This window comes from Drosophila pseudoobscura, chromosome X (assembly GCF_009870125.1).
Source record: "Drosophila pseudoobscura strain MV-25-SWS-2005 chromosome X, UCI_Dpse_MV25, whole genome shotgun sequence".
In the NCBI taxonomy this organism is placed as follows: Eukaryota; Metazoa; Arthropoda; class Insecta; order Diptera; family Drosophilidae; genus Drosophila; species Drosophila pseudoobscura.
Window position 1 is genome coordinate 42,262,361 of NC_046683.1, and position 27,649 is coordinate 42,290,009.

The 27,649-nt window shown below is 48.9% G+C and overlaps 2 protein-coding genes across 7 annotated transcripts in view; one reads left to right on the top strand and one right to left on the bottom strand.

The window, feature by feature from the left end:
• The window catches only part of Ten-a (tenascin accessory), a 215,539-nt gene that overhangs the window by 80,184 nt on the left and 107,706 nt on the right, over positions 1-27,649 (bottom strand). The window lies entirely within an intron of this gene.
• Positions 23,640-24,800, top strand: LOC6903893 (uncharacterized). Of its 2 annotated transcripts, none has more exons than XM_015189095.2 (2): positions 23,640-24,329; positions 24,388-24,800. In XM_015189095.2, the coding sequence occupies exons 1-2, from the start codon at positions 23,768-23,770 to the stop codon at positions 24,462-24,464; spliced, it is 639 nt and encodes a 212-aa protein (XP_015044581.1). In that variant the 5' UTR covers positions 23,640-23,767; the 3' UTR covers positions 24,465-24,800. The 2 variants fall into 2 exon arrangements, with proteins under 2 accessions (XP_015044581.1, XP_002136625.2); XM_002136589.3 differs by having other exon boundaries at positions 23,642-24,329; positions 24,416-24,800.

Sequence of the window (27,649 nt, forward strand, 5' to 3'; positions counted from 1 at the left end):
CACATCCGAAAGTGGAGGCCAGAAGGTGACAATTCTCTCGTCTGATACTCGATTTCTTTTCTAGGAGATCCCAGATGTATTTAAGAGCATAGCCCACTCTCTCGCAAAACATTCACAAAAGTGCTGACACGAAGCCATCGACTCGGCCTTGAGTTTTTGGGATTTGAAAGGTCTATTGGGTTGTCTGGGTCATACACATACAATTCGTCGAGCAGCACAGTCCCACATTGAACACAACAGAGTTCAGATCAGGTTTTTGCGTGTTCCTATCCTTTCCATATTTTTTTTTCAATCCTAAATTTTACTTCGGGTCGAGTTCCTGTTTTACAAATTTATTTTTCGAAACTTCGGTAAATTTGTCGAGTGAAATGCTGTCGTCCGGATCGGTTAAACTGTTGGCACTGGGCACGGCCGGGGCCCTATTCATTGGCTACTGCGTCTACTTCGACCGGAAGCGCACCTCGGCGCCGGACTACAAGAAGAGGGTCCACGAGCGGCGCGAGCGGGAGGCGAATGCCGCGAAGGAGCAGCTAGCTGGGCTGGGGATCAGCCGGGGCCGCCCAGGACTGGCCGCGGCGGCGCGCGGCAACGCGGACGACGACCAGCTGGAGATGGAGATGCAGATGCACTTCGTGAGCGAGGTGCAGAGGGGCGAGCGCCTCATCAAAGAGGGTCACGTGGACCAGGGCCTCACCCACCTGTCCAACGCCATCATGCTGTGCGCCCACCCGGGCTCCCTCCTGGAGATGCTCGAGGCCAATCTCCCGGAGCAGCTGTTCCGTCCGCTCATGATGCGGCTGGCCGAGATGAACCGGCGCGGCAGCAGCAGCGAGGCTTCCAGCGAGACGACCAGCGAGCAGCCCAGCGAGGACTCTGCCAGGGCCAGCAGCACCAGCGCCACCACCACCAGCGCCGCCACCACCAGCGCCGCCACCAGTGGCGCCTCCCAGCTCGCAGCTGCCGTAGCGGCAGCGGCAGCCTCAGCGGCAGCGGCAGCGCCATCAGCAGCTACGGCGACCCAACAGCCACAGCCCTAGAGCCCCATTCCCGGAGTCCTCTGTGGCAGGGGTGCGGAGGACAAGGCGTGTGAAGCTCCACTCCTGCATGCACTTGCAGACTGCAGTTTCATGCACTTTACCCTCCCTCATCTGCCCTCTGGCCCGTACGGAACGGAGCCGTGCGGAGCTGAACCGAGACTCAACCAATCTTCGCATAGTTATATTCCAAATTATCAGAAAATATATAAAAATTAATAAATAAATAAGTAGACTAGCAATCACCTGCCAACCTGCCAAGCGGTTTGGCCCCTTAAAGATGACACTTTTTGGCTCCTTCGTTTGAATGGCAGTCAGTGACCCCGGGAAAAAGAGTCACCCTCTGATAGCAGACATGCAATAAATTTTCTTATTAATTTTTGTCGCCTCCGCTTTCCTCTCTTTTGCCTCTTGCCCCCTCCGTTGCCCCCCCCCCCCGTTGCTGTGGTTGCCTCTTAATGAAGCAGGAAGTGAACGAAAGGCAGGGCCGGGCAGAGGGCAGGGCAGGAGAAAATTTGTATGCGATAAATCACAAAAATATGTGAGACGCTTAAGAACAAAAGGAACATCCGAAATATGTCAAATGATTCATATTAAAGTGCGCGGTTATGTTCGCTCCACTCGGTAATAAATCAAACAAAGATACAGATACATTTATGCGAGTATGAGTTACCCACATACACGACTCGTACGAGTATGCATCCACTTCCACATATTCCGAGGAGGCAGTGCGTAAACGTTGCCCCTGCGTTTGTCATTGTCTCTGGGTCTCGGGCCATGGATTTCGTTGAGGATGTATGTACATATGTATGTCTGTAGATGGGGTTTTGGGGACTGAAACTGGAACGCGAACTGCGACTGCGACTGCGACTGCTGCTGCGACTGCTGCTGCGACTGCGACTGCTGCTGCGACTGCTGCTGCGGTTCTCGTGTTGCTGAGTCGCGTGCAACCGCGTTGATATATTGATTTGCTCGAGCTACTTAATCAAAATAACTCCCGGGAATGGGAATGTGAACGGGAATGGAATGGAATGGGAATACGTTGCGCGTTGACAATTCCACGAATTTTGATAGAGTTGCCGTTCGGCCACTCAGATTGCGGTGGAAATTTCGTGGGTAATCGAAATCGTCGTCGTTGAGACTGTGCCAGAATTAAACTATGAGGCTATGAATGAGCCGCACTGTAGTTACGGACCCATCCCATAATTGTGCTTCAGTTTTCGAACTTTCGTGGCGAGTTTTTGGAAGCGACTGGGAGGCCCAGAGCCTCCCAGAGCCTCCGAGAGCCCTGCCCTGCCGTAGCCTACGAGTACGGCTCAAATTGGCCAAAATGTTACCCAAAAGGCAACGACAGAGGGAGACAGACAGCCAGTGAGAACACAATTCGAAACTCGAGGCGAAATTTCGGAGTTTGCGGCTGCAGAGTTTTCCGGGGAGGGCGAAGGGAGGTGTTGGGGGCACCACGAAACGCGTTATGTAAGCGTATTTAACTTTATTATTTATGCCACAAATGCATACATATATATGTGTGTGTGTGTGTGCGCTTATTAATTTATAATACACTGCGGCCCTGCTTCTGCATCTGCCACAGAGCGACAGAGCCTCCTGTGTGCCTCAAAACTTTCTATTCAATAAAATGCCGCTGCCTCTCCTGCTGTTGTTTTTGTTTTTCGGGTGTACGGTGGGGGGGTGGGATGGGGGTTTCCTTTCCATCGAGTGCGCAAAACTTTGCCATTTGCTGAAGCCACTAATATTTTCCAATGTGCAACTCATTCCATATGCAAAATGGGGGGGCATGAATGGATAACAGGAGGCACATGTCTGGGGCACACATTGAGATAGTTCTAATTACGTTTCGTTCCGGGAATGTCCGATGTTCGATAATCGACATTGTGGTGCCCCTTTTCCTCTATTTCGGTGGACAAAATTGGGTCAGACTCAGACTCCGCCATTCATCGATACCTAATGAGGCAGCCGCCACAAAGGCAAACACACTCGTGAGCCTGGGGACTGGCAGAGGGGTAAGCCGGGGATTGTGGCAGAGCCACACAATGGGCCCTTCCCAGGAACCATCTTAAGGGAACAAGTGGCCAAAGTGTTGCCCAAATGTTGTTATGGCGGCAGGAGGCGCCATGAAAGGGTGGGCGTGCAGCGACGAGACGAGCCAGAATCCACTTCGGCCAACAGGAACATAATGGCATAAAGCGTTGATAACAAATTTGCGGATTTCAACATGAATGAATTCTCCAGTGGGTAAGGACACACACACACACAGAGAGAAAGAGAATGGACTTAGAAAAGACGGAGGAAAGAGACAGGGCCATAGAGTGCACTCACTGGAGGTCCTTATTGTGGTGTGTGCGCGTGTGTGATGGGCACTGAGCCTCGTTCTTATGGGTAGGTGACATTTTGTTGCCTTAAGTGGCCGAGCGGCAAAATGACAAACATATGGCCCCCCATGCGACGTGACCCCCCTTCTCCACACCACCACCACCCACCCCCTATGACCCCACGTCTCTGCGGGCAATGTAACGCAGTGTCCGGCTTAGGATACGGATCCATGTCCCTGTCCGTGTCCGTGTCCGTGTCCATGTCCGTGCTCGAGTCCATGTCCATGTCCCTAGTCCAGTCACGGCCTGCTGCCAGCATGTCAACATTTGGTCCGGCGCCTTGAGACGCCCAGCGTTGGACGCCCGGCCATCAGGGGACATCAGCCTGATTTTCCGACTTGGGCTCTCTGTGATTTTTCGGTCGTGGAGATGAGAGAAACGCTGACACAGCTCTGACGAAGGCTGGTGGAGCAGGGAGCAGGGAGCAGGGAGCGGGGGGAAGCAGGAAGTAGGAGAATAAGGCATGGGCCATGGGCCATGAGGCATGAGGCATGAGGCATGAAGCAAAGACAGAGACAGAGGCAGAGGCAGAAAGTCAGCCTTGAATGATGGAAAGTAGACAAAAGAAATCAGTGAGGACAACAACAGCAGCAACAATACGTGCAGCATGCAGCAGCAGGATGCTGCCCCCAAGGATACGGGACTCACACACACAGACACACATACAGACACAAGGCTCTGTCCTGGTCTTCGTCTACGTCCTCGTCCTCGTCCTCGTCCTTGTTGACGTTTCATTTATCGTAATCAAGTGCGCAATCAATGCGAAGAGAATTGAACTTAACGGTTGCCTTTTCTCCCTCTCTCTCCATCTCTCCATCTCTCTCTGCCCCTCTCTTTGTCGATATCCCTATCCCTATCCCTATCTCTATCTTGTGTTTTGTATCTCAAATCCTAATTTACTTTGATTCCTTTCGAGGTAGGGATCACAGGCGCATAAAGAGCCTGCAGGCTGGAGGCCAGCGGCCTGAGGCCTGAGGCCTGAGACTGACTGGCGAATGAATGACAGACAGCGACTGCTGGCTTTGATCAATACGTGAACTTTTGACCCCTTCAAAAGCGGCAGAGACAGAGAGAGACATAGTGCTCTCTTAGAACTGTTTTTATTTTACGAAATGAAGAAACCAAAGAAAGTTTTAAGACCTGGATCCTGTAGAAGAGTTATCTCTGTCGCGCGTCATACGGCAGCGCCTCTCGGTCGCGGTAGTAAGCGTTTTCCCAATAATCTAGCGAATAAAACCCACAAGGAAAAAATTTATCCTGCCATGAAACCACAACCATAAGCGTCCCATCTTCTCAAGCAGATTCTTCAGAGCCCACTCGAAAACTCAATCCAACTAAAATCCCAGGGAATCGAAACGAGCAAACCTGCATTCGAAGCCCAAAGAATCGAATGATTCGCGTTTTGAACTTTGGCTAAAACCGAACTAAAAAAGAAAAACACAAACTAAACGGGGAGAAAATGAAAATGGAAAATGGAAAATGAAAAATGAAAAATGGAGGAAGATCCTTGCCACCAATTCCGCTGCCAGAGACAGCTCCTCCGAGTTGTCCCCTCAACCGAGGAGGGACTGATAATGACAAAGGCAGCAGCAGCACAGTGGAGTGGAGTGGTGTGGCAGAGTGGTGTGGCAGAGTGCACCACACAGCCAAGTACAGTCAGCACATTTTAACGTTGACTGACTGACAAAACAAGAAAAAAGGCATCAGCGAACAGAAAAGGCACCGAAAAAAATGGAGGGAACAGAACAGTTGTTTTTTTTGTTTCGCTAGCCAAAATCGTGCCCAAAACTTTGTGGCCGACCGCTTGACTGTTGGAACTTTTTGGGTTCCACAGCCCCACATCAGGCTCGGGCGGCTTTGGGCCCAGACTGAGGCTCGGGCTTGGGCCCTATCATGGCCGGCGAATCCGTTTTAGTTCCCTTTTCTATCTATCTCTCTGTGTGCGAGTGTATGCTCCCCGGTAGCTGGTAGCTGCTGCTGGTACGTACTCGTACAATGGCTAAAAGCGACGACGTCGCGCGATATTGTCAGCAGAAGAAGAGCCAAGAGACATGCGGCTGGCGGCGGGCGGCGGGCGGCAGGGAAAAATGCAATTTCTGTAGAGCAAACCAAAAATTTCCACGACGACAACGAAAATTGGATGAGCACTCGCCTCCGCCACCGTTACCGTCACCGCCACCACCACCACCCCCTGCCCAGGATTCGGATTGGAATTGGGAAATGGGTAAATGGGGAAGTGGGAGTGGGAGTGGGTGTGGGTGTGGGTCCAGTCCATGGAAACTGGCAGACCGACGAAGCATACAAAATAACCACAAACCCAAGCTGCATATTATCTATGAATGTGGTTTTTGTCGTACTTCTGGTGTGCGGTGGTGGGCGGTGTACGGTGGGTGGTGATGCTCCCCGTTTCTCTCAATTCATTCTTTTCTACCATTTGTTTTTTTCCTTCCTTTTTTAAAGTCCCGAAAAAGCGGTAGAGTGAGAGAGGGAGGGCGGAGGGATAGGGCGGAAATTGTTGAACAAAACTTAAAGCTCAACGAAATTGTTTTCGGGCGACAGTTTTTGTATGCGCCACGCAGGCCTGGGCTCCACTGTAGTGGGGCTCCTCCCTGGGTCATTGGTCCTTCGTCCGAGGCTTGTTAGGCAGCGGAGGAGAAGGCAGGGGGAGGCAGCAGCATCATCAGCAGCTGGTGCATGTGCAAGTTACAAGCTGCATGTGTGTCCCCCTCCCCGCTCCCCGCGCAGAGGCAGCCAAGAGCCACGCCTCCCTCCATCCAAGAATCAAGCCATTGATTGGGCCAGCGCGAAGCAGGTGGTGCGCTGCACTCGAAAGAAGATTGTGTCCGGCAGTGCCAGATCAGTGCGGCATTGCCACAGACGATTGAAATGGTGAGCTCTTCGGACTAAAAGCCAAATGTTTCCGTGAAGCCACACACAACAAGGAGCCAAGGAGCCAAGGAGGCAGCAAGGGAATCCCTACAAGAAGACTCTCTGGTGCCGAGTGGCCACATGGTCGTTCGTTACGGGCATAGGGTGCAATCAGAAGTTGCCCTGACCGGTTCTTCCATAGGCTGGCACTCTCCACTCCCCAGTTGCGGCTGAGTTTCGGGCTTGGGGATGGGAATCGGTGGATGGGTGGACGGGCACCAGCATTGCAGAGATTTGTTGGCTTGGAAATTGCCCAACAAATTTCTGTTGGCGGGCCACAAACAACACGACACACGATGGGGCATCCTGGTGGTAGGGACGGAGGGGGGGGGGGGGGGGGGGGGGGAGGCGGCACGGCGTATCTATGCATATATCTCCAGCCACCAGGCACCAGCTTCTTCTCTGGCAACCCTTTCTATCCGCGCTACTGCCTTTTGTGCGCGTGTGTGTGTGTCCATACCCTATGTGTGTGTGTGTGTGTGTGTGTGTGTGGGCCCTGCAGATTACTTACTTTTCGAGCGTTAGTCGTTAGTGCCGTTATTTCATAGTTGCCGTCACGCCCCAAGCCGCAGTGCCCCTGCACCCTGCACGCTGCACCCTACACCCTGCAGCATGCCCCCCGCCAAATGCCCCCGAAGATACTTAGGCGAGCATCGTGCCGTGCCGTGCCGTACCGCGCCACGCCGCACAAAAGCGCAAAGAGCGCAAAAGCCGTTCATTGATAATGTAAACTCAGCACAAAAATATCTCCTAGGTAGAGAGAGAGCGAGCGAGCGAGTGGCAGGAGGCAGGACATGGGGATGGGGATGCTGCTGGGACATACACACACACACACACACACATATTTATGATGCCAGTGTGTGGAGGAAAGTTTTGCCAGGCACCGACCGAGTGCCCAACCGAGTACCCGAGTATCAAGTCATGCCTAAAAAATTATGTGGTTATATTTAAAGTTTCGAGGCCGAAACCCTGGTCTGGCCTGGCCCTGGCTTTAGCCATAGTTTTGGGCAGTGGACTGCGTAATACTTTTTCAGTTAACTAACGAAAACTTTCGCAACTCCGACTCCCGACTACTATCTATGTAAATATATGTATATGCATGTATGTATCTATGATGATGTGGTTTGGTTTGGTACTCAGCCTGAACTTCGGTTCGGATGATGGCCATTGGTCATGGCAAAAGTTGCACTTCACGGATACATACCTGAAAGAAAAGAGAGCAAACGTAAATTAGAATTAATCAAGTACCAAGGCCTTAAAGACATCAGATCAGGTTATATTCCACCATTGGTGACCCCGAAATGCATGCGGGAAATCCGACTTTGGTGACCCATTGATTTGTGATGACTCCAACAGATGCGAAATCCCAATCTAAACGACCAGACGACTGCTCAACGAATTACGGCTAGATTATAGCCTTGGATCTCAGATTTCGTACACTTTTCAGCAATCATTTGCATTCAAATCGAGTTCTGGGAATGCACTTTGCACATCTTAATCTAAACCGACAATTATTTGCCCCTCTGAAACGGAGGAATAGCTGAAAAATCCTTGTTATAGAGTTGTGGGGCCAGCGCCAAGCCCTCCTCCATTTGAATGTATAATTCCCTGGTCACAATTATTGACGCCATTAGGGCACCCCTCGGATGTTTACCCCTCGAATTCCCCCAACGGGGGCCAAACATTCGACTCATTTAGCACATTGTTCAAATACAGAGAGTGACATAACCCCAGAAACAGAAGCAGAAACCGGGGAACCGAGGAAGAGAGGAACAGAGGCAGAAGGCCCACAGAGGGAGCCAAACCCCACACAGAAATACAAAAAAAAAAACAAAAAGAAAAAACAGGAGTTGGAAAGGAAAGGAAGGAAACATAACAAGAGGAGGAGTTCCTTTTTGCTTCTTTGGAGTAATTTTGCATAAATTAACCATCGACACACACACACACACACAACGGTATTGCTAATTACGGCCATAACGTCCGAGGCTAGGCGATGGGATGGATGGCAATTGGAATGGGATCGAAACTTGCAACATTTGGGGGTACAACACACAAAAAGAGAGAAAACAAATTAGCATAATAACCTCTAATCATACAAACGAAAAAATTAAATAACAACAAGAGCGGCAACGGAAGGAGGCATTGACTGGGGCAGAGGCAGTGGCAGTGGCTGGGGGCAGGGACAGAAATATGCTAAGTAGGCACACGCCCGACCACCACATCAGAGACCGAAATTATTTGTTCGGGTTTTTTTTTTGGTTTTTGGAGAAGCGAAGAACACTGCGAGTACAAGCCATTAACGCACATTAGCAGAACTTATAAATTTATTGCCTGCTGCCACGGCCTCAGCCCACAGCCCACAGTGCCCGTCGTCCCGATATAGATGGATGTTGTTGTTTGAGGTTTCACCCCCTATCCCCTGCTCCGCCCCATCCCTTCTGCCCTTCGTGGCACTCGAGGGGTTGTAGGGTTGCTCCTTTGTTGCTGTGAAAGTGAGCGTGAATCGAAGTGGATTAGGGCCTCCTTTGGCCACCACAGTGGTCCGAGGGCAATAGATTTGCTTATCAGTCTGAATTTGATTTGATTTGAGCTGGGAAGCGAAGAGAGACCATAAAGATAGCAAAGAAACAAGAGAGAGACACCTATTTGGGACTTCCTCCCTTAATTTTCGGATCGAATTTCCACTCATTTTCACACTTTTCGAGAGAAATTGCCCTTGTCCCACTGTGTGTCTGTCTGACATTTAAAGATTGTACAGGGATTTTTTGCTAATTTGTTTTCCAGCGCCCCCTTCCGACCGGCGCACAATCGTTTCGCCCTGTCGCACCCTCCCTCTCAGCAACACCCCTAGAACTAGCCCTTACCCTTGGCCTCTCTCGTGCCCTCCCCGGGTTGCACAAACAGCTGCATTCAGCAGCAGCACCAGCACCAGAACCAGCAGCAGATCCGAAGATGGACGATGGACGATGGACGAATAGCAAAGATGCAGCAAAGTGTGTGGTGGCACACACGTGCGAAATCTCTCAAGCCATTACTGCCACACGGGGGAATATGCAATACAGGATGAATATTTTAGCAGGCGTCAGAGAGGGGGAGGCAGGCAGGGCGAAGGAGATGTGAAATCAACGCTATCCCATAAGAAGAAAATAGTACATCTATTACATCCCCCACCATTTCTCCCTGGTGTGCCGCCAGGTGTCTGTCTGTGTGTGTGTGTGTGCTGCTAACCATTCGGCTCATTGTTTGTCTTGCCTCCCTCCTGAATGCCCCTCGGGCACTCTGCCGCATAGCGGTACAAACATTTAGCTCGTGTTTAACCCTCAGCAGAGCCCTTGCAACGCTCGGCAGAAGGGTTAAGCAAAGTCAAAGCCAGAGCCAAAAAAGGTAATTCAACAGCAGGCGGCAATGGCCATGCCATCGACATCGGCATCCCTAGGGACGACGGACTCCATTCCCCTACCAGGAGGCACGAGGCACGAGGCGAATGGTTTTTCGGGGTTCGTTGTCGACTCCAAGGGATCGACGGACGGGCACCTGTTATGCCCAGCAGGCGTCCGTCCACACATACTACATAGGGCTGTCGTGTCTGTCTGTCATCATTTGATCTGTAGAACAGACAACTCTCCTCAGTGGGTCATCGCTCTCTACAGCTCTCGACAGTATTCCTACGGTTATAGGCATGGTCCATGGATCTATCTCTGACTCGTTCTCTCTCTTTGCAGACCCTTTACGCTATTCTCCTCTTCCGAATTCTTCAATCATTAAGGTTTAAGAACACTGTCCTCTCGGATCTCTTACATGTTTTTCCCTTATGTTTCGTTTGGATGGTTTAAGACCTTCGGAAGTCCCCATTTCAGGGCTCCCCCATACGTAGGAGTACTCCCCTCCGCTGTTCCCTTTCTCTCTTCGCCATATCTCGTGCGTCAGCCTGTGCTCGTGCCTGTTCCTGTCGCCTTCTGTTCCATTTAGTATTCCCTGCAATTCCGTTATTTATGCCTCGACCGTTGTTGCCACACATCCCGATATATATTCCTTTATATTATTATTACGAGTATTATTCGTATTCGTTTTCGTATTCCTATACGTATGAGGGGTCGTATCCTGCCGCTGCCGCTGCCGGTGTCGCTGCTGCTGTTGCTGCCCCATTTGGCCGTTTGTATTCATTTTGAATTTTCATTGCCTTTGTTTTACAACAATTGCATGCCACATTGCTCCTGGTGCTGCTTTTGTTCCTGCTGTTGCTGCTGCTACTGCTACTGCTACTGCCACTGCTGCTGTTGCCCTTCATGGATACCCTAACACATGAAGGGAGCTTGAATATTGATCAGGAACTGGTAACATTTGCTATCGTCCAGACTCCAGATCTTCTTCTGGCTATCTATTCAAAAAAAGCAGCTAAAAAACATAGATCAAGGGTCATCTATCACGTGTTGAGTGCTGGTGAACTCCTAGGATACATTCCATACTATCGCGCTCAGAACCTATCGATATCGCACCAGTAAACAGTCACTATCGATATAGCTATCGATAGATGCCATCAGCAATGCATCAAGAAAATGTATCGTACCATTTTAAGGCTGCATTTCTGTAGATCTGTTTACTAGAGCTATCATAAGAAATCCAACACTGCTCACTGATCTCTGATCACTAATCGAGTTGTTCTCTTTGCTGAACTACGTTTTTGTTAGGGTATCCGTTGGCTTCCCTTCGTTGTGCTCTTCGCTTTCCTCGCCTATTGTTTTTTTATGCCGGCTTGTGTGCTTCTGCTAAACTCAGCATTTAAGTTTAGTTGGCCCAAAGGGTTGCAGACGGGAGACGACAGACAGTCGTCGGTCGGTTCTTACTTCAGGATCGAGACGCCGCTCCATGCCACGCCGTGTGTGTGCTGTGTTGTGTGTGTTTTGGGGTAAAACGCTTTGCATTTTATTTTATTTCTCGTTCTCGTTGTTTGCCACAATAAAAAGGGTGAATTTTTATATATTTTGCCATAAGTTTTTATGGCTTCCGTGTGTGTGTGGCGGCTGTCGGCTGTCCGTTAACCCTCTCCCCCACTCCCCCACTCCATCGCTCCCTCTCTCCCTCTTTCTCTTTGCGAGTGGCCATCTCTGCGTCCCCTCTCTGTGCACCACTGTTTTTCTCCGACTTTTTGTCAAAAGTTAGTCCAGCCAGCCAAGTGCCAGGACACGGACACAAGCAACAGAAGCCAGGAGCCAGGAGCCCAGACCGTGCCGGGCAGTGCCGTGCAGCGGCGTGCCGTGCCGTGCCCTGCCCTGCCGTGGGGCAGTGGCTTGCGGTGTGTCCTAACATGACGCGCCTTTACACTTAACTGTTTTCAAAAGTTTTCTCTCCATCTCTCCTTTCTCTCTATCTCCCTCCCCATGCCCATGCACATATACATATACACATATATCTCTGTTTGCATGGTATTGTTGCTGTCCTTTTTTGCACTTTTAATTCAGTTTATTTTTGGCCAAAATGCATGGGTGTGTATCTGTGTGTTTATTTAGATTTTAATCTACTTTGCCGCTGCAGCTGAAACATTTTTTGACAGCGCACCCGAACGAAAGAAAACAAAATAATACCATCAAAAACAAGTAACATTTGTTGTTTTTTCTCAAGTTAAAAATTGTTCGGCGGAGCCTCCTAATTGGATAACAAATTCCGACTGAAATTTGATGGATTCTCACACTCACATTTGCACATTTCCCACCAACTTACAGGCGCGGCGGCGGAAGGTCAAAGTTGAAAGGTGAAGTCAGTGCTGATTAAAATTTAAAACAAAAGTTGATAGCGAATGTCTGCAATATATAAATAAAGTTTTTAGCAACGAAAAGGATTTCAACGTTTATCGATCGTTTTCGATCTCGATTGAGTGCTCCGGTTTTCGGATACTATCTCAAGCCCCAAATTATTTTGCGTTTAGTTCTGACAATCGATAAGCATTATGGAAACGAAAATAATTAAAGGATAGACGATATACCTATATACACATAATATAATGTATATACTATATAATCCATGCATAGGTGTGCATAGGATAACGATATTAAGTCGCGAATTCGCAATTTTTTTGCTTTGAGTGGAGTACAATTCACCTATGTAGGAAATCTATAAAATAAATACATATTAACTTAAAAATATATAATATCAGCAAATATGTTTATAGTTGTTTTCCGGCAAAAAATAATTTGTATTAGCAACCGGCTTTATATTCGTGGACGTTGACATGCAATGACTGCATCTTTCAAGAGGCGATGTAATTACTGGACCATCAAGGGGCCCGTGTGACACCAGCAGAAGGCTTCTAATTAGACTGTTAGACTAATATTCGAGGAAGATTAGCACTAAAGTGTCTAAGAGAACTAGGCATACATTCAAAATAAAAATACCAATACCACTTCAACTACTAATTACTAGAAAGGTGTGTAAGGATTAATAATTTTATAAGAGGAAAAGAATTAGTGGTGGATATGATATGGTAGAGGGAATTATAATCCGAGCATAAGACCCTAAAGTTAGTAATCTTGGAAGTAATAGTTCGATCTACAAAGTGGAAGGAACAACGGTATACAATTTCTAGTAAGTCTAATAGAAATCAAGGGCAAGGAGGAGGTACCTCTGCGCCCCAGTGCTGGCAGCACTGGAAGATGCCTCCAAGAGGACGCAACACCTCGATTCTCAGGAACCTAAACACTCCCGCGATGGTTCAAACAAGACAGGAAGTTGAGGAAGAGGAAGTTGAGGTTGAGGGTGGCACACTGGAAAGATTTTTAAGGGATATGGGGGGCCTATTCTTCTTCTTAGCCTTAAACCCCTTCACCGCCAAAATTTGGCGTGACACAATGGTGTCAAATTGTGTTGGGGAGATGCTCCCTGGCATAAGAGAAGTTGAATTTCTCCACCTTTAATCCCACGGCTTTTATTTTGCTTCGAATAAAAGCAATTACATCATTAGATGTGAGGTCAGGGGCCAGCCGTGAAACAAAAACTTGTAGTTTTGGTGGGTTTAGTCACCACAGGCCTAGTACCTGTGGTGGCAATATCCGGAGGTCCGGAACGTCTATTTACTGGTGTGATCGGGATAGACGGGACAACTAGCGAGCTTGCGGACACCACGGACACGGACGTCCTTGGCTGCACATTCTCCGAGGCGATGAATTCGACTACCGAATCTACTGTCGTTGCCCTTGGAGTGGCAAACGAGATCAACTGCTGCACACTTGGAGTGGTCGGAGTCAGTTTTTCGGCGGCGCACGGCAGGAAACATTCGGCTGATCGTGGGTGATCTGCTTCTTACAGGTTTTTTTTGAGCAGACCACAGCGTATTCCATTTTTATTATTTATTTACGAACAAAATTAAATTTCAAAAACAAATTGGTATCAGACCAATGTGCCAGACAACGCCAAAAAGAGAGCTGAGTGGAGAGTGGTCATAGCGAGAGCTACTAAGCAGAGAGCGCTATTGCTCAGAAAGTTTACGGAGCAAGAGAGAAAGAACTGTTAAAGAGAGAGTGATAAAACAACAAAAGCTAAAAGACGAGAGACGAGAGCTGTAATGCAATTTAATGGACTCACGGCAACAACACAAACACGACAAGCCGACGCCGAAAAATTTGAAGTTCAATGAATAATAATTAAACACAAATCGAAAGGCATGCACTCGCGGAATAGAACAGATTTCCAGATAGCAGCTTGGATTAGGCAGGTATTTAATGTTTGTTTATGAAAACACTTGTTGTTTATGAAAAACAAAAGGAAAATATGCGGGGCGGAAAACAAAAACGCGTCTGATCTACGAAAGAGAACGAACGAATTTAAATCGCAAGAATCTTCAAAATTGCTACAAATTTGTTTTTTCAATTCGCGATAACCGGAGCATGGCATTGATGACCCAAGTGTAGGGCACGAGGGCGGGCAACGTGAGAGGCAACGATAACGCACCATCCGAATGGGGAAAAGCAGAAGCTGCTGTCTCTCCGGGAGAAGGTAGAGTGAGTATTTGAGTGTGTCTTCCAGCAGTCTCGATTAATTCAATGTGTTTAGGTTAGATTAGGCAGAGGAGCCCATCACACTTGGGCCGGTCTCGGCCCGTTCTGGTGCCGCTGGCGATCTTCTCTTTCCTGCACTGTGGGACTGTTATCCCATCCGGCTGGTCTTGCAGAGTTTCCGATATTTCGGTTGGGAAGGGCGTGCCCAACTATTGTAGCCTTCTTTTGCTAAAAGCTGGACAGGAGCCGAACACCATCTATTCCTCATTATATCCTCATTATGGGGAACAAATTCTATCTGCTTCGCTCTGAGCTGAGCTAGTTCTTCTAATTACCGATCAATCATAATTGTATTGTACTTCCAGATGGATATTTTTATAAGCTTACCCCCCACACCATGCACCCTGCACCCTGCAAGCCCAGAAATTGAGAATATTTCGATTTTGAAGGCAAATTAACTAATTATGAATCTCTCCTTTCTCTCCCTCTCTCTCTCTCTCTCTCTCTGTGTGCAGCAATTACGGGAGTCATTCAGAATGTTGAGAACTGCTCGCATTTGATTGCGCACATTAATTCAATGGAAAGTCGGAGGCCAGCAATGACTGCCACTGCCACTGCCACAGCCCACACACAAAGCGCCATCAGAGAGAGAGGATGCATTTGTGGGTGGGGGAGGGGAGTGCCGCTCCAGCGTAAGGGTTTGGGAGTATGGGGGTCAAGAAACGTGCCTAGCAAATTAATGGATTGGTCAGTGTTAAATTTCAATGCCAATTGCAGTTTAAAGAGCGGCAGAGAAGCAGAGAGAAAGAGAGAGAGAGCGCAGAGAGGAAGCAGCTTCCATCCGAGTGGAGTGGAGTCGCCAGCATTTTCCTTCCCGATTTTTATGGCTTTTTAAATGCAAAATGCACACACACACATGCAGTTGCAGATACAGATGCAGATGCAGATACAGAGGCACGACTGCGGCTCTTTTGTTGCCTGCCTGCCACTCGATAGATGCGGGCAGCTGTCGCCTCTCGCCTCTCGCCTCTCGTCTGTCGTCCGTGATTCTTCAAAATTTTCCAACATTTTGTATACCCTTGCAGAGGGTATCTCATCTGGAATAACTCATCATCCGAGCCGATAGATCATACATACTTAGATCTGATCTGCTGCCTATTGAGTCTCCCTCCCAAGACACCCAATCTCTCCACGTCCGTGCCGTAACACCCACACGGCCTTCCTTTTGTCTGTACTCGCATATTAATAATAATTTCCTTTCTTCTCTCTGCCGTAATTAAACGAGAAGAAGGGCCAAAGGAATTAAATGTTCGCTCAATTAGCAGTGCCGAACTTTTTCACATCCTTATTAAGAGCTCTCCTGCAGCGTCGTGGTCCGTCTTGAGATTCTTTTGTTGGCGGATTTTCCGGCATGGCAAATAAATTAATAATAAAAAGCAGTGCCCCTCCCCTTCCGCGCTCAGGCCTCATGGGGGGGATGCATGGATGGACGGATGGACAGATTGTTTGATTGGTGCCGTCGTCTCTCCCGAGCACAAGTTCTTTGTGCCTCTTCCACTCATCTCCCCTGCCCGCCACTCCATTCACTCTTTCTTTTGGTGGATTGACACCACCCAATGCGTTTTATTGACTTCGGTTTCGGCGGGTCTATACGAGTGTGCTGCAACATGACCAACATGAAACGGCCCGCATCTGACACATTATAACCATAAAACGATTCCGGAATCAAACAAATTTTATACTCGTCTGTTCTTTCGCTTCGTTTTTTATGCAAATTCAAATGAATTCGAATCTTCTACAACAAATACATGTGTATGTGTTTGAATGTTCGTTTTTTGGGTTCTAATCATCATAATTTTCATCATAATCGTCATCAGAGCATCGGAGAATCGGGGGATGTGTTGGGTAATAAAAGTCCCGTCTTTTATTTGGGAAAAAAAGTATCAGATTTCATTCGAATAGGTTTGGTTTTTGTTGAAATACAAGAGAAACGGATGAGAGGACTTCAAGAGTGTTTTTTTTATGGCGAGAGGAGGAATCCAAAGAACAAAATTTTGAGGGGCAATGCCATGCACTTTGGTGGCCCTCTAATTGCAGGTAATTGTAGGGCAGCCTTCGACCTGTGCCTCCGTCTGTGTTTGATGTGTTTGATGGATATTCTCATAAATCAAATTTCACGTCAATTTAATTGCAGTCAACAGATAAACGGTGTCCAGGAGCCGCGACCCCTTGCACCCAAGAGTGTCGAAGGTTGCTGAAATGAAATGCCACCAGAAACACCAGAAGGAGGAGGATGGATGGATGGATCCATAAATCCATCCACCCATCGCCATCCCCCACCCCAACGAACAGCATTCCACTCAACACTCAACACCCAGTGGCCTCAGCCATTGAAAGGCGCTACAAATTCCCATCAAAGATTCCCATCTATGAAGTTATGGGGAAAGATACAGAGACCCCCCTCTCGCATGGCACTCGGATCTAAACCCACGGCGAACATTAATTCAATTAAACTCTTTCAATTTCAACTGCAATTCCAATAATCATGCCACACACACACATGCATGCATACAAACATACAGTACACTGAGAGAAATACAAAAATATTCATTCCAGATTGTGGGCTATCGCAATATGTGGAAGTGTCTCGCGTTATGCAGCAGCGATCCTCAGTCGAATAGCGCTTCTGCCGTTTATCCGAAAACATATGCATCCTTCTTCTTCCTTATTTCTTTCTTTCAGTGCATTATAGTGCTTACGATATAGTTTTTTGTTCACATCGAAGCAGCAGCTAAACATTGTTCGACTTCCTTTTGTACGCTGGGGTCGTCTCTCGTTCCCATCTCTTTCTCCCGTCTCCCTTTCAACGATGCCACACACACACACATGCATCTGTGTCCATGTGTGAGTGTGTGTGCGTGCATCTGTGTGCTCTAGATGCTTCCTCTTGGAACTTTCTGTAGCTGTTTCTACCCCGTTCCCGCCGTCGCCGTCGCCGTCGCCATCGCACAACAGCAAAGTGCAAAAATACGCTTTTAATTGATTTTTAATTAAATGTTAAATTGTCAGATGCAGACGCGCGTTCGCCCCTCCCCTCCCCTCCCCACCCACTGGCATTGAGTATAGGGGGGGCGGCTAGGGTAGGCGGGGTTTGCCTGAGTGTCCGAACCGAAAGTCAAATCAATATTTGTTTCGATGGTGAGTGGCAAAAGATGGACAAATATATCTTCAATATCTTCAAGCTTCTGCCAGACTGTGGCCAAAAGATACAATATCTAGTCTAGATTAACGAGACGAAATTTTAAAGAACATTCGAACATTCTTAGGAGCTCAAAACGGGAACCCCTTAAAGATGCATAGACGAAAAAAATCCATTAAATCTGAAGGAATTTAAAGGATGTACGCACTCGTAGAGAAAGTGACGATGAAAGAGAAACAGAGAGAGAGAGAGAGAGAGAGAGAGAGAGCCGTGTGTCGCTTTAATCATATTAACCTAAGAGGTCTAAAAACTTTTGCTCCTTCGATTCTCCAGCGAAGAAAAAGTTCGCTTACAGGTAACAGGCTCCTCGATTGTTTGTTGAAAGCTGTTGTCGGCACAAAGTTCTCTGCCGGCCTTCATTATGGCCATTAACCAGATGATGATGATGATGATGAGCATGTGGCGCGGGGCATGAGGGGCATGATGATGTTGCGCTGTGGTCCGGCGGCATGTGAGCCTATCACGTACATTCGCCATCAATAACGCGACGATTTAACTTGTCTCGTTCGCCCGTGGCACGTACCACACTCCACACTCCTCGCGGGCAGTAGGGGATGCCTATGCCGACGCCGTTGCCTGCCCCATTCTGAGCGGGGTGGCACGTACGCATCCTCTTCCATATACACGTGGCTTAGTCTCAAGCGCCGCCCCGGAGCACAGGTTTCGCCTGATGTTTATTCCTATTTTGTTTATCGGCATAAATATTGGCAACTTTTGCCCCCACATTTTGACCTGGCACGTAACCCACCCACGCCATAAGAGCGAGGGAGGGGAGGGAGCCCGGTTTCTGGTCCACAAATCCACTTAGTCGCTAATTGGCGGCAAATCAGCTGAAGCTAAAGCTGGACTCGAGTCTCGGGGCCACAGAATCGCATCACGTGCATCATCATCATCATCATCGTCTTGATATTCTCAGTCGCAGTCGCAGTCGCAGTCTCAGTCTCAGTTTCCCTCTCTCTCTCGCTCTTTGTATCTGCGTCTTTTATATGTACTTCATTTGGTCCTCTCGTTTCTTCCTCCCATTTGAGAGCAAGCCCCAGTGCAAACGGATGAATTTTTTGGCCAACAAACATTGACGTTGGCTTTAAACCGAAAAAATAAACCCCGAACCCGAACCCAAACCCAAACCCAAACCAGAACCAGAATCAAAGTAGTGGCCAGGGGGGAGGGGGGAAGGATGGCAAGGACGGTACGTGGTCGCGGCTCTCGGGCGCCTGGCTTTGTGGCCAGTCCGTCTCGCTGTCCATTCCTGTGTCCGAGTCGAACCGAAGCAGAGATAGTCGTAAAAATACCCAAGAGATGTCGATGTCGAAGGCATGTTGCAAAATTTCAAGCTCAAGTCGTCGCAATGGCAGCCAAAGTCTGTTTGTTGCATACACCACACACACACACGCCGCACACTCGCACACTCGCACTCGCACTCGCACTCGGGGCACACAATCAAAATCCAGCTCCAGCTGAAATAAAAGATACATGCCCCGCAACAGCAGCAGGCAGAGGCAGCAGGCAGAGGCAGAGGCAGTCGCACGTCAGTGGCATAAAACGTTGCCTGTGCGAGTATGTTTGGCTTTCAAATGGTCAAAATGTGGACATTTGCTTTAAAAAAAAACAAACCAAAAAGAATGGGGAGACACTCGTCGTACCCCCCAGTAAATTCTCTTCCACCTCGCTCTCGCACTCAGGGAGAGACGACGGGAGCGGGGAGTCTTGTTTTCGCATTTTTATGTGCGGTCGAGTGCTCTACAATCCGGTGGATGGCACACGAAGAGTGGACGAAACAAAACATCTTTATAGCATCCGAGGATGCTCTTCAGGGATACTTTATAGATCTGAGAAATGAGTAGCTTCCAGACAGACTTCCATCTACTTTTGGGAACGATCTTATACGGGTATTATGTATTACAGGGGGGCCATCCATTCATTCTCTATATTTTTCCCTCAGATATACGGCTCTTCGGACCTTTGTCCCTGAATTGCAGCGCCCCGTTAGGGTCGACCTTGTCCATCAGCCCAATCCGCAATCCCCGCCCATCTGGAGAAACACTCAGCACACTCTTCCTGCCTCTGCTCTGCTCTGCTCCTCTCCTCTCTTCTCTTCTCTTTTCTGCCCTATCCCAGTCCCTCAATCCCTCTATCACTTGCACGCACTCACACAAAATTGTTCCTTATTTTCGTTTCTTTTTTTGTTTCTTTTTTTTTGTATTTTTTCTTTAAATAAAAGTTTGCGTTTTAGCTTTAGCCAGATTTATGTTTTCCTGCTTGCGTTTGCAGAATTTTTGTCGGAAGTTTTTTGTGCAGCATCATGGGGCATGGCGCACAGACACACCGACACACAGACAAAGAGGTGAGTGTGGAGCCGAGAGGTGAGTGCTAGGGGAAAGTTCTCTAAAAAAGGAGAACGCAAAAGGGGATGCGGGATGCGGGATGGAAGAGGCAGAAGAAGTTCGGTGGCAACTAAAAATGAAACATGGAAGAAATGGCAAAGTGGCAAAGTGGCAAAGTGGATGGATGGCTCGGAGTTGCAACTCTGGAATTGGGTCTAGGATTGCGACTGCGAGTGCGACGCTGCGAGGATTTGAGGCGTCGGTTAGGTGAGGCGTGGTGACCGCAAAATATGCTACTTTTGACTCTATGCATCTCTCTGTCTCCCTCTCTCTTTCGCTGTGACACTGGTTTTGGCAGAGAGCTTTTCCTTTTGACTTGGCATTAGTCGGATGAAGAAGAGGCCAAAGCAAGGACGAAGATGGAGATGGAGATGAAGATGAAGATGAAGATGGAGATGCAGATGGAGATGGAGATGGAGGTTGGGTGTCTGATTAGCCTCTTAGCCCCTGTGTCCGTGGCTGTGTGTGTGCTTCAGTCTTCAGTTTGTCTTCCTCTTCCTGTTGCTTTTCCTCGCTTCCTGTTTTTCATTTTCATTCGTTTTCTTTGGGTTAACCTCATTTTATTCGATATTCCCTGCTCTCACTTTCACTTGGAGTACGTATCGTCCAATTAGCAGTCAACGAGGAGTGCACTCCTCAAATGTCATGTTGTTACGTTACGCTGTTCACTTTGTGTGTGTGTGCTTGTGGCTTCAAGGCAACCCGAATCGAACAAGGAATTGGACATCATTAGCAGAGGATGGCAGGAGCGGTGGCTTGGCCCGAAGGCAAGTGAAATGACCAAAGGAATCAAACGAGAGACAGTCCCTGTTCCTCGAACAAAAGGGGACTCCATTCAAGTGCTGTAATTGAGATGGGTACAAAAGAGAGAGAGAGAGCGAGTCGTCCTTCAATGGAGGACATGGGCAGGATATCAATAAGATGTCCCATCGTAAGACACAGCCGAGATGTACATCTTTTTGCTTTGAACTTTCTTCGTTCCGATATCCCACAGACACAAAGATACATTTGCAATGTAGTGTCCCAATAAGATATGTATTTTCTGGACATCATTCAGGTCTCTATCCGTATCCCGTATCTGTATCTGTATCTGTCTTTTGTCTTGTGGCCTTCTTTGTTTGAGCATCCATCAAGGGCTAATGTCTTTCGCCCTGAGACCCAGATCATAACTTTCTGCTGGCCACAAATTGGCACAGTGCAGGGGAGTGGCAGGTGGCGGTGCATGCCTAAGCGGCTGTTAATGACGCCATTTCCGTCGGGGAGGGTGGTTTGGGGTCTGGGGTTAAGGGTTAGGGGTCAGGGGTTCGAGTTCAGGTTCAGATAAAGGCTCAGGTTCGGTTGGCCAGAAACTTCCTCCGCTGCTAATTAGCTTAGCGCTGGTTAAATCGTTTGCTTATTGAACTACACATCGCATCGCATCGGATCACATTTCTATGGCATCGCTCGGCACTGGGCACACCCCTTTCTCTCTCTCTCTCTCTCTCTCTCTATGAGTTGTTATGGGGTGGGGGGTTGGGTTGGAAATGGCAGTCAATAAATAAAATGGGAGACATGGCCACAACATACGAAAACAAGAGCGAAAAAGGTCGCCTGGAAGAAGGGAACGAACGAACGAACCCTTTTCCTTTTTGCCGGAGACAATTCCAAGCCATTACCCTGAGAAATGTGACACAATTTGAATAACATTTAAAATATCAAATTGAGCATCAATTCGGGGTTTGCTTTCCATTCCATTCCATCCCATTCCATCCCATCCCATGGGTCTATGGGTCTATAGGTCTTTTCTTGCCGTTGGCCTCTGCACGAGGCCCCCATCACTGCCCCCCTCCGCCCCTCTGATTCTGATTCTGATGGATCTCCCTGTCTGCTGCTGTCTCTCTCGCTGGGCCTCTCCCCATTTCCACACATTTTCCCCATTTCTTGTGCGTCAGTCTCTGGTTTTTCTTCATTATTTTCTTTTTTGCAAGACTAAATTGCGTAAATTATTGGCATATGTTGTCTTCACAGTCGGGGAGCCGGAGCGACGGAGAGCCGGAAGGTCGGACGTCGGACGTCGGATTCAGAGTCGGTGTCGGAGTCGGAGTCGGAATCGAGGCAATGAAACATTTTTAACCCTTTTCCTTGTCGCTGGAATTGACAGTCGCACATTGTTGGGGCGCGGCATGGTCTGGGTGCTGGGTGCAGGGGGCAGGGGCAGGGGCAGGAGGCAGGGGCAGGAGGCTCTTTGGGCAGAGGCAAAGGCAAAGGCAAAGGCAGACCGATTCAACGTAGGGCCTTGGATTGCCATTCTGTAACCATTCCACACAATCCCATTTTCATTCTATACTCTCCCTGTCTCTCTCGCCCTCTCCCTTTTTCTCGCTATCCATTTCTTTTTAACTCTTTTCCCTCCCTCCTTCTCGCTCTCTCTCTGTCTCTCTCTCTCTCTCGGTTTCCCTGTCTGCCTCGCGCCTCTGTTTCAGCTTTCGCCCTGGCTTTGGCTTCGTTCAAAACCTCCTGCTCCTCTCTGCGAGCCCTCTACTTGCCACATGCCCCCCACCTCTTCTCCTTCTTCTTCTCCTGCTTCTTCTTCTGTTTTTTATCATTTATGCCCGTCGTTCTTTGGCTTTTTATGTGCGCTATTTCGCGAAGTAGAACAATAGCCGCCCGGCTCCCACCGCTCGCTCTCTGAGGATCCGGGACAGGGTCCTGGGTCCTGGGTACTGGGTCCTTCGTTCTCGGTCCTGAAGCCTGGGCTCCTACAGCCAGTACTTCATCTTCTTGTGCTTTTGTTACAGCGCCGCCGTTGATAGTGAGGGAAAAAGTGGACCAGACCAGGGACACTGTCACTATCTCTCTCTCTCCACACTGCACACCCTTCTCAATCCTCAATCCGCAATCCACAATCCAGAGTCCTACAATCCTCCAATCCTCCAATCATCCCTCATCCTTCATCCCTTCGGTTCGTTTTGCACCCTCGCGCGCTGAACTTTATTGTCTTGCCAAAAGAAATAGACTTTTAATATACTTGGCCATTCACAGCACACAAAACATGAAGGAGGGACAGGACCAGGGCCCGAATGGAGCTTTTTTCGAGGACTGCAGGAGGACGGAGAATGGAGGAGAGTGTAAAGTGTCTGTGGAGTGTGGAGTGTGGAAATATTAGGCGATTTTGCCAGTTCATTGACTTGCCACAACAATAGTTTGAAGTTTGTCTGCCAAAATATGAGCTAGACCCAGTCGAAGAAGAGAACCAGGACGAGCAGGACGAGCAGGAGGACCGGGAGAGTCTTCCTTTCCAGGGAAAGAACATGAAACCGAACGTCTGAACCGAACCCCCGAACCCCCTGCGCGGAAGGGAGGCCCAAAGTTTTTCACTCTAATAGTTGAACCAATTTGATGCATGCAAAGGCAGAGATGGATGGTTAATGGCGCTAAAGCAGGAAGGAGGCCCACGCTCGAACACTGACAAAATGGGGAAGGCAGCCGTCAGCCACACTTCGAGAAACAAAGGAAGGCAGACGCAACACTGAGAGAAAAGAGCACCCACTCCGCCTATCCCGTCAATCATCGTTTTGCGAACGAGTATTGAATATTGCGCCCATCCGAAAGTACTGATTGGTGCACATTCGACAATAATTTTGTGAGGAAAAGGTAGGCCTCGGCCCAGTGTCCTGTCTGAATAGAGCTGTTCAGATCTGTTTGGCACAGTCGGCACACAAAACACCTACACAGAACACTTCCAAATTCCAGTCTACAAAATTTGTTGTTTCCGAAAGAGAGCTCCAGAGCCCGGTCCGTAACGATGTCCGACACGAAGAAGATTGGCGACCGTCCGAGCCGGAGGCGGGATCACGAGCGGGATCCCGAGTGGAACCAGGAGCAGAACAACATCATGTTCAACCGACTGTTACAGACGCTGGCCACCGAGCAGCAGAAGCTGATGGTTCTGGAGGAGAGCCGGGGGCGACTGATGGAGGATATGCGCAACCTGCGCGCCCGCTTCATGCAGGAGAACGCCCTCCTCCGGCGCATCATACAGAGGGGTGCAAGCTTGGAGGATGTGGAATCGCTCCGCGCCAACCCCAGCCGCAGCGCCACTCGGTCGATGTCCTTTGCCAGACAGAGCCCGGCCAGCAGCCGCCAGCGTAAGCCCACGGTCCCCCAACAGGTGACTTCGAGGGTGAGTCTGAAGAAGGAGGAGCAGAGGACTTCGAGGGTGAGTCTGAAGAAGGAGGAGCAGAGGCAGGATGCCCCCGCCAATGACCCCGCCGGCAGTAGAAGCGTGCAAGTCCCGAAGAGGGTCCCAGGCCCCAATTCGAGTCCCAAACCGAATCCGATTCGAAAATTCCGGAAGCAGCGGCAACGTGAGTAAAGCCACACGCGGGGCAAAGATCCCGAAAACTAACAGAAAGCGAATCATAGGCAACATCCACGTCTCTGCCCAAAACAGGCAAAAGATAGAGGCAAGCCAGGAGCATGATCCTGACGATGTGCTCTAATAGCTCTTCTAGCTCCGGGAACTGGAACTGGAACTGGCCCCACTGTGTCCTTCGAGAAGCGCCTGGAGCAGCCGCCTCAAGCACCTTGGCCTCAAAGTCATCATCCAGTTGTCGTCCTCCAATCCTCCGCCCAGCCTGTGCGATGACGGCGAGCAGCCGGATCCCTGGATGTTGAATGGCTTCATCAGTTGTCCGGATTGAGCCACAGCCCCAAATAGACCACAAGGAATACATGGAACACACAGCACCGATTGCTGCCGACCCACACTTGAATACAACATCTGCTGTTCTGTTGTAACACTTTTTCAGTCCAAATACAAACTACATAAACACGAATTCGAAATCCCTTTTTGAATCACCGAACTATCCATTAACTAGCCGACCCGCCATTGCCAATGCCAGTCTAATAGGAAATTGAATGCGTTTCTGATAATGTTTTTCATCAGCTAATACCCAATCTCGTGCCATTACACAGGTATGGTGTGCGACATGCTCACACGCACATTTTCGTAATAGTTTTGCAGTTTTTCGTGTGTTTCCGGTCTACCATTTGGACGGCCAATACGGTCCACCTTCCTGGCATCGCTCAGCCGTGACACGAGACAGCACATAAATATAGATGATATATCCCATCTTTTGGAGGTTTTTCGGAGGTTTCGTCTGCTGTGTTTCGTTGAATTTCATTCGCCTGTCCTTAGAAGTTACAACTTTCGAATCTGTTTCTTTTCGACGGATAGTCATACGCCCTCTCCATCCGGTGACCCAAATAATCTTCGCTTGCCTTGCCATTTTTGTATTCAATTTGTTGACCTCTGGCTCCCCTGCTGGACCCCATGTAGGAAGCTCGACATCCATTTCAAAACAAATTAGTTGCCAACTGTCCGAAACAAATGCTGTCTAACGAGCAAAATCGAGTTGTGTGTCTGTTTGATATGTGATATGTGATATGCGATATGTCCACCCTCTTGGCCATCTGCTTGTTTGTGCAACAAAAGACGTAACGAAATGATTTGAAGCCCAGCTAGCATTTCAATCATAATGCGAGCCAGGGCTCGGGATAGGGGACAGCGTACAGCGACAGGGTACAGGGGACTCATCAAATCTACTGTTGATCTGTATCTATCTATAGGTATCTATTGATGGAAAGATATCGATTGTGGACTCCTGAAACTCCACTCCTTTTGTCCGCTCTTCTTCGACTGGGCTGCACACACATTTGCCGCAAGTGGAATGCGTCCTTCGCTCGGGTTTCGGTTCGGGGTTTGGGGTTCGGCGGGGTTCGGGGACGGAACGTACTTGAAGTTCTGTCGAAACCGAAACGAAACGAAACTTGCAAAAGTCAACCCAAAAGCAGGCCCCCACTGAACAAGTTTTGTGAGCTACAGAAACCACCTGACCCACACGGTGGCGGTGGGCCCTGGCATGCACCACACACAAATTATTCGTGTGGGAGGCATCCGCTTTTTTTGCAGTTGTTGTTTGTTGCAAGCTCCTCAAGTAGGTCATTAGAGGGGACGTCAGGCCCTGCTCCCTGCACCCTGCACCCTGCGGCCTGCGGCCTGAGTGGAGGCTCTCTCTCTCTGAAGCTACTTGAATTATTAAATTCCCTTCTGCTACGGTGTGCCACGGTGCCACGGTGCCACATCCAGCGCTGCAAGTTTGTTGCGATGCAGTTGAAAGTTTCGGTCGAGCATTCGGTGACCCCATCAAATATCGGTTGAGCGACGTTGCCCCGTGGCCCCCTCCCCCCGCGTGTCAGCGTGCCCCTTAGATACAAGCACACAGGCACATAACATATATTCTTGCTTATTTACCAACTCCTGCCCCAGAGGCAAATGTTTCCATAACTTACCTTAAAGCGGGAGTAGAAAAAAGGGGCGAATATTCATTGCAATTTCCGTGGAATGTTCCCATAAGCGAACAGACACTCGGAGATCATTGCACGAGATCGTTCGAGTCCCCCCTGAAAGGTGCCACAAAAGGTCCCGTTTTAAAGTACAATTCCCTCCAAACCGAACCATTCAGACAGTGTTCTCCTTTCCTCCATTTTGCATTTGAGTAAAGTGTGTGTGTGTCTGTGTATGTGTGTGTGTGTGTGTGTGCGCGCTGTACATCCCATAAAAAGTAATTGGAATTTTCATTTAATATAAGAGGAGAACAACACTGGCAGCAGCAGCAGCAGCAGCAGCGGAACACACGAATCTCTAACCCAGTTCTCACTTCTCTCTCTCTTCTCTGCCTCTCTCCCCCACGGGTTCGCTCTTCTGTTGTCCACAGTTCTCCACAATCGCAGCAGCAACCAAAAACTATGCATATAAACGGGGCCACTGATGCTACTCCATCTGTGTGGCACGATGATGATGGGGTGGATACAAGGATACAATGTATCCAGTGGAGCATCATCATAGATGTATCCCCCCCCCCACCCACGCACACCCACACCCACTACCCACACACCATGCAGCAGTTCTGGTTCGGCTCGTTGCTCATAAAACTCACTCAAGTAAAAGAAGGAATGGTTTTCGATATGAAATGCATGAAACTGACAGGCGAACATATTGCTGCCGCATTTTCTACCATCCCCCAGAACCCCCTAGAAGCCCCCTAGAAGCCCCTCGAAGCTCTAAAACCCATTCTCCAGGCAGGAGGCAGGCGGCAGACGGCAGGCGGCAGGACGCAGGAGGCTCTTGTATCGTATCAGTTGGCTGACTGTTGGTTACCACTTGGCCGTTGTGTTGCCTCCTGGGTGCCTCCTGGGTGCCTCGTAAGCTCCTACATCTGTCTGTCTGTCCTTCGGGCTCCTCTCTCCTCCGCATTGTCGAGGAAAGTGGCGTGGAAGGTGCATCCATCTCTCTTCCTCTCCCGCCTGCGACGACGACGGCTATGACTATCTATTCAGATATGAAAATGCATAGTGAAAGCACCCCCCATCCCCTATCATATATGGGACATTTCCCTGCAACAATTTCTCTCCCGTTTACCTCTTTTTTTTTTGTATTTTTTAATATAGTTTGCAACACCTTAGTGGCGCTTAGTGGCTTCGATTAAGTGGCAAGTATCCATCCACAGAATGCCTGTTTTCCCGTATTCTCTGTCTCTGGCATTTTGATTGCCACCAGAACAGCACAGAAGACACTTCACTTAATTACAATTATTTGCATAGACACGTGGACATGTGGCGGAAT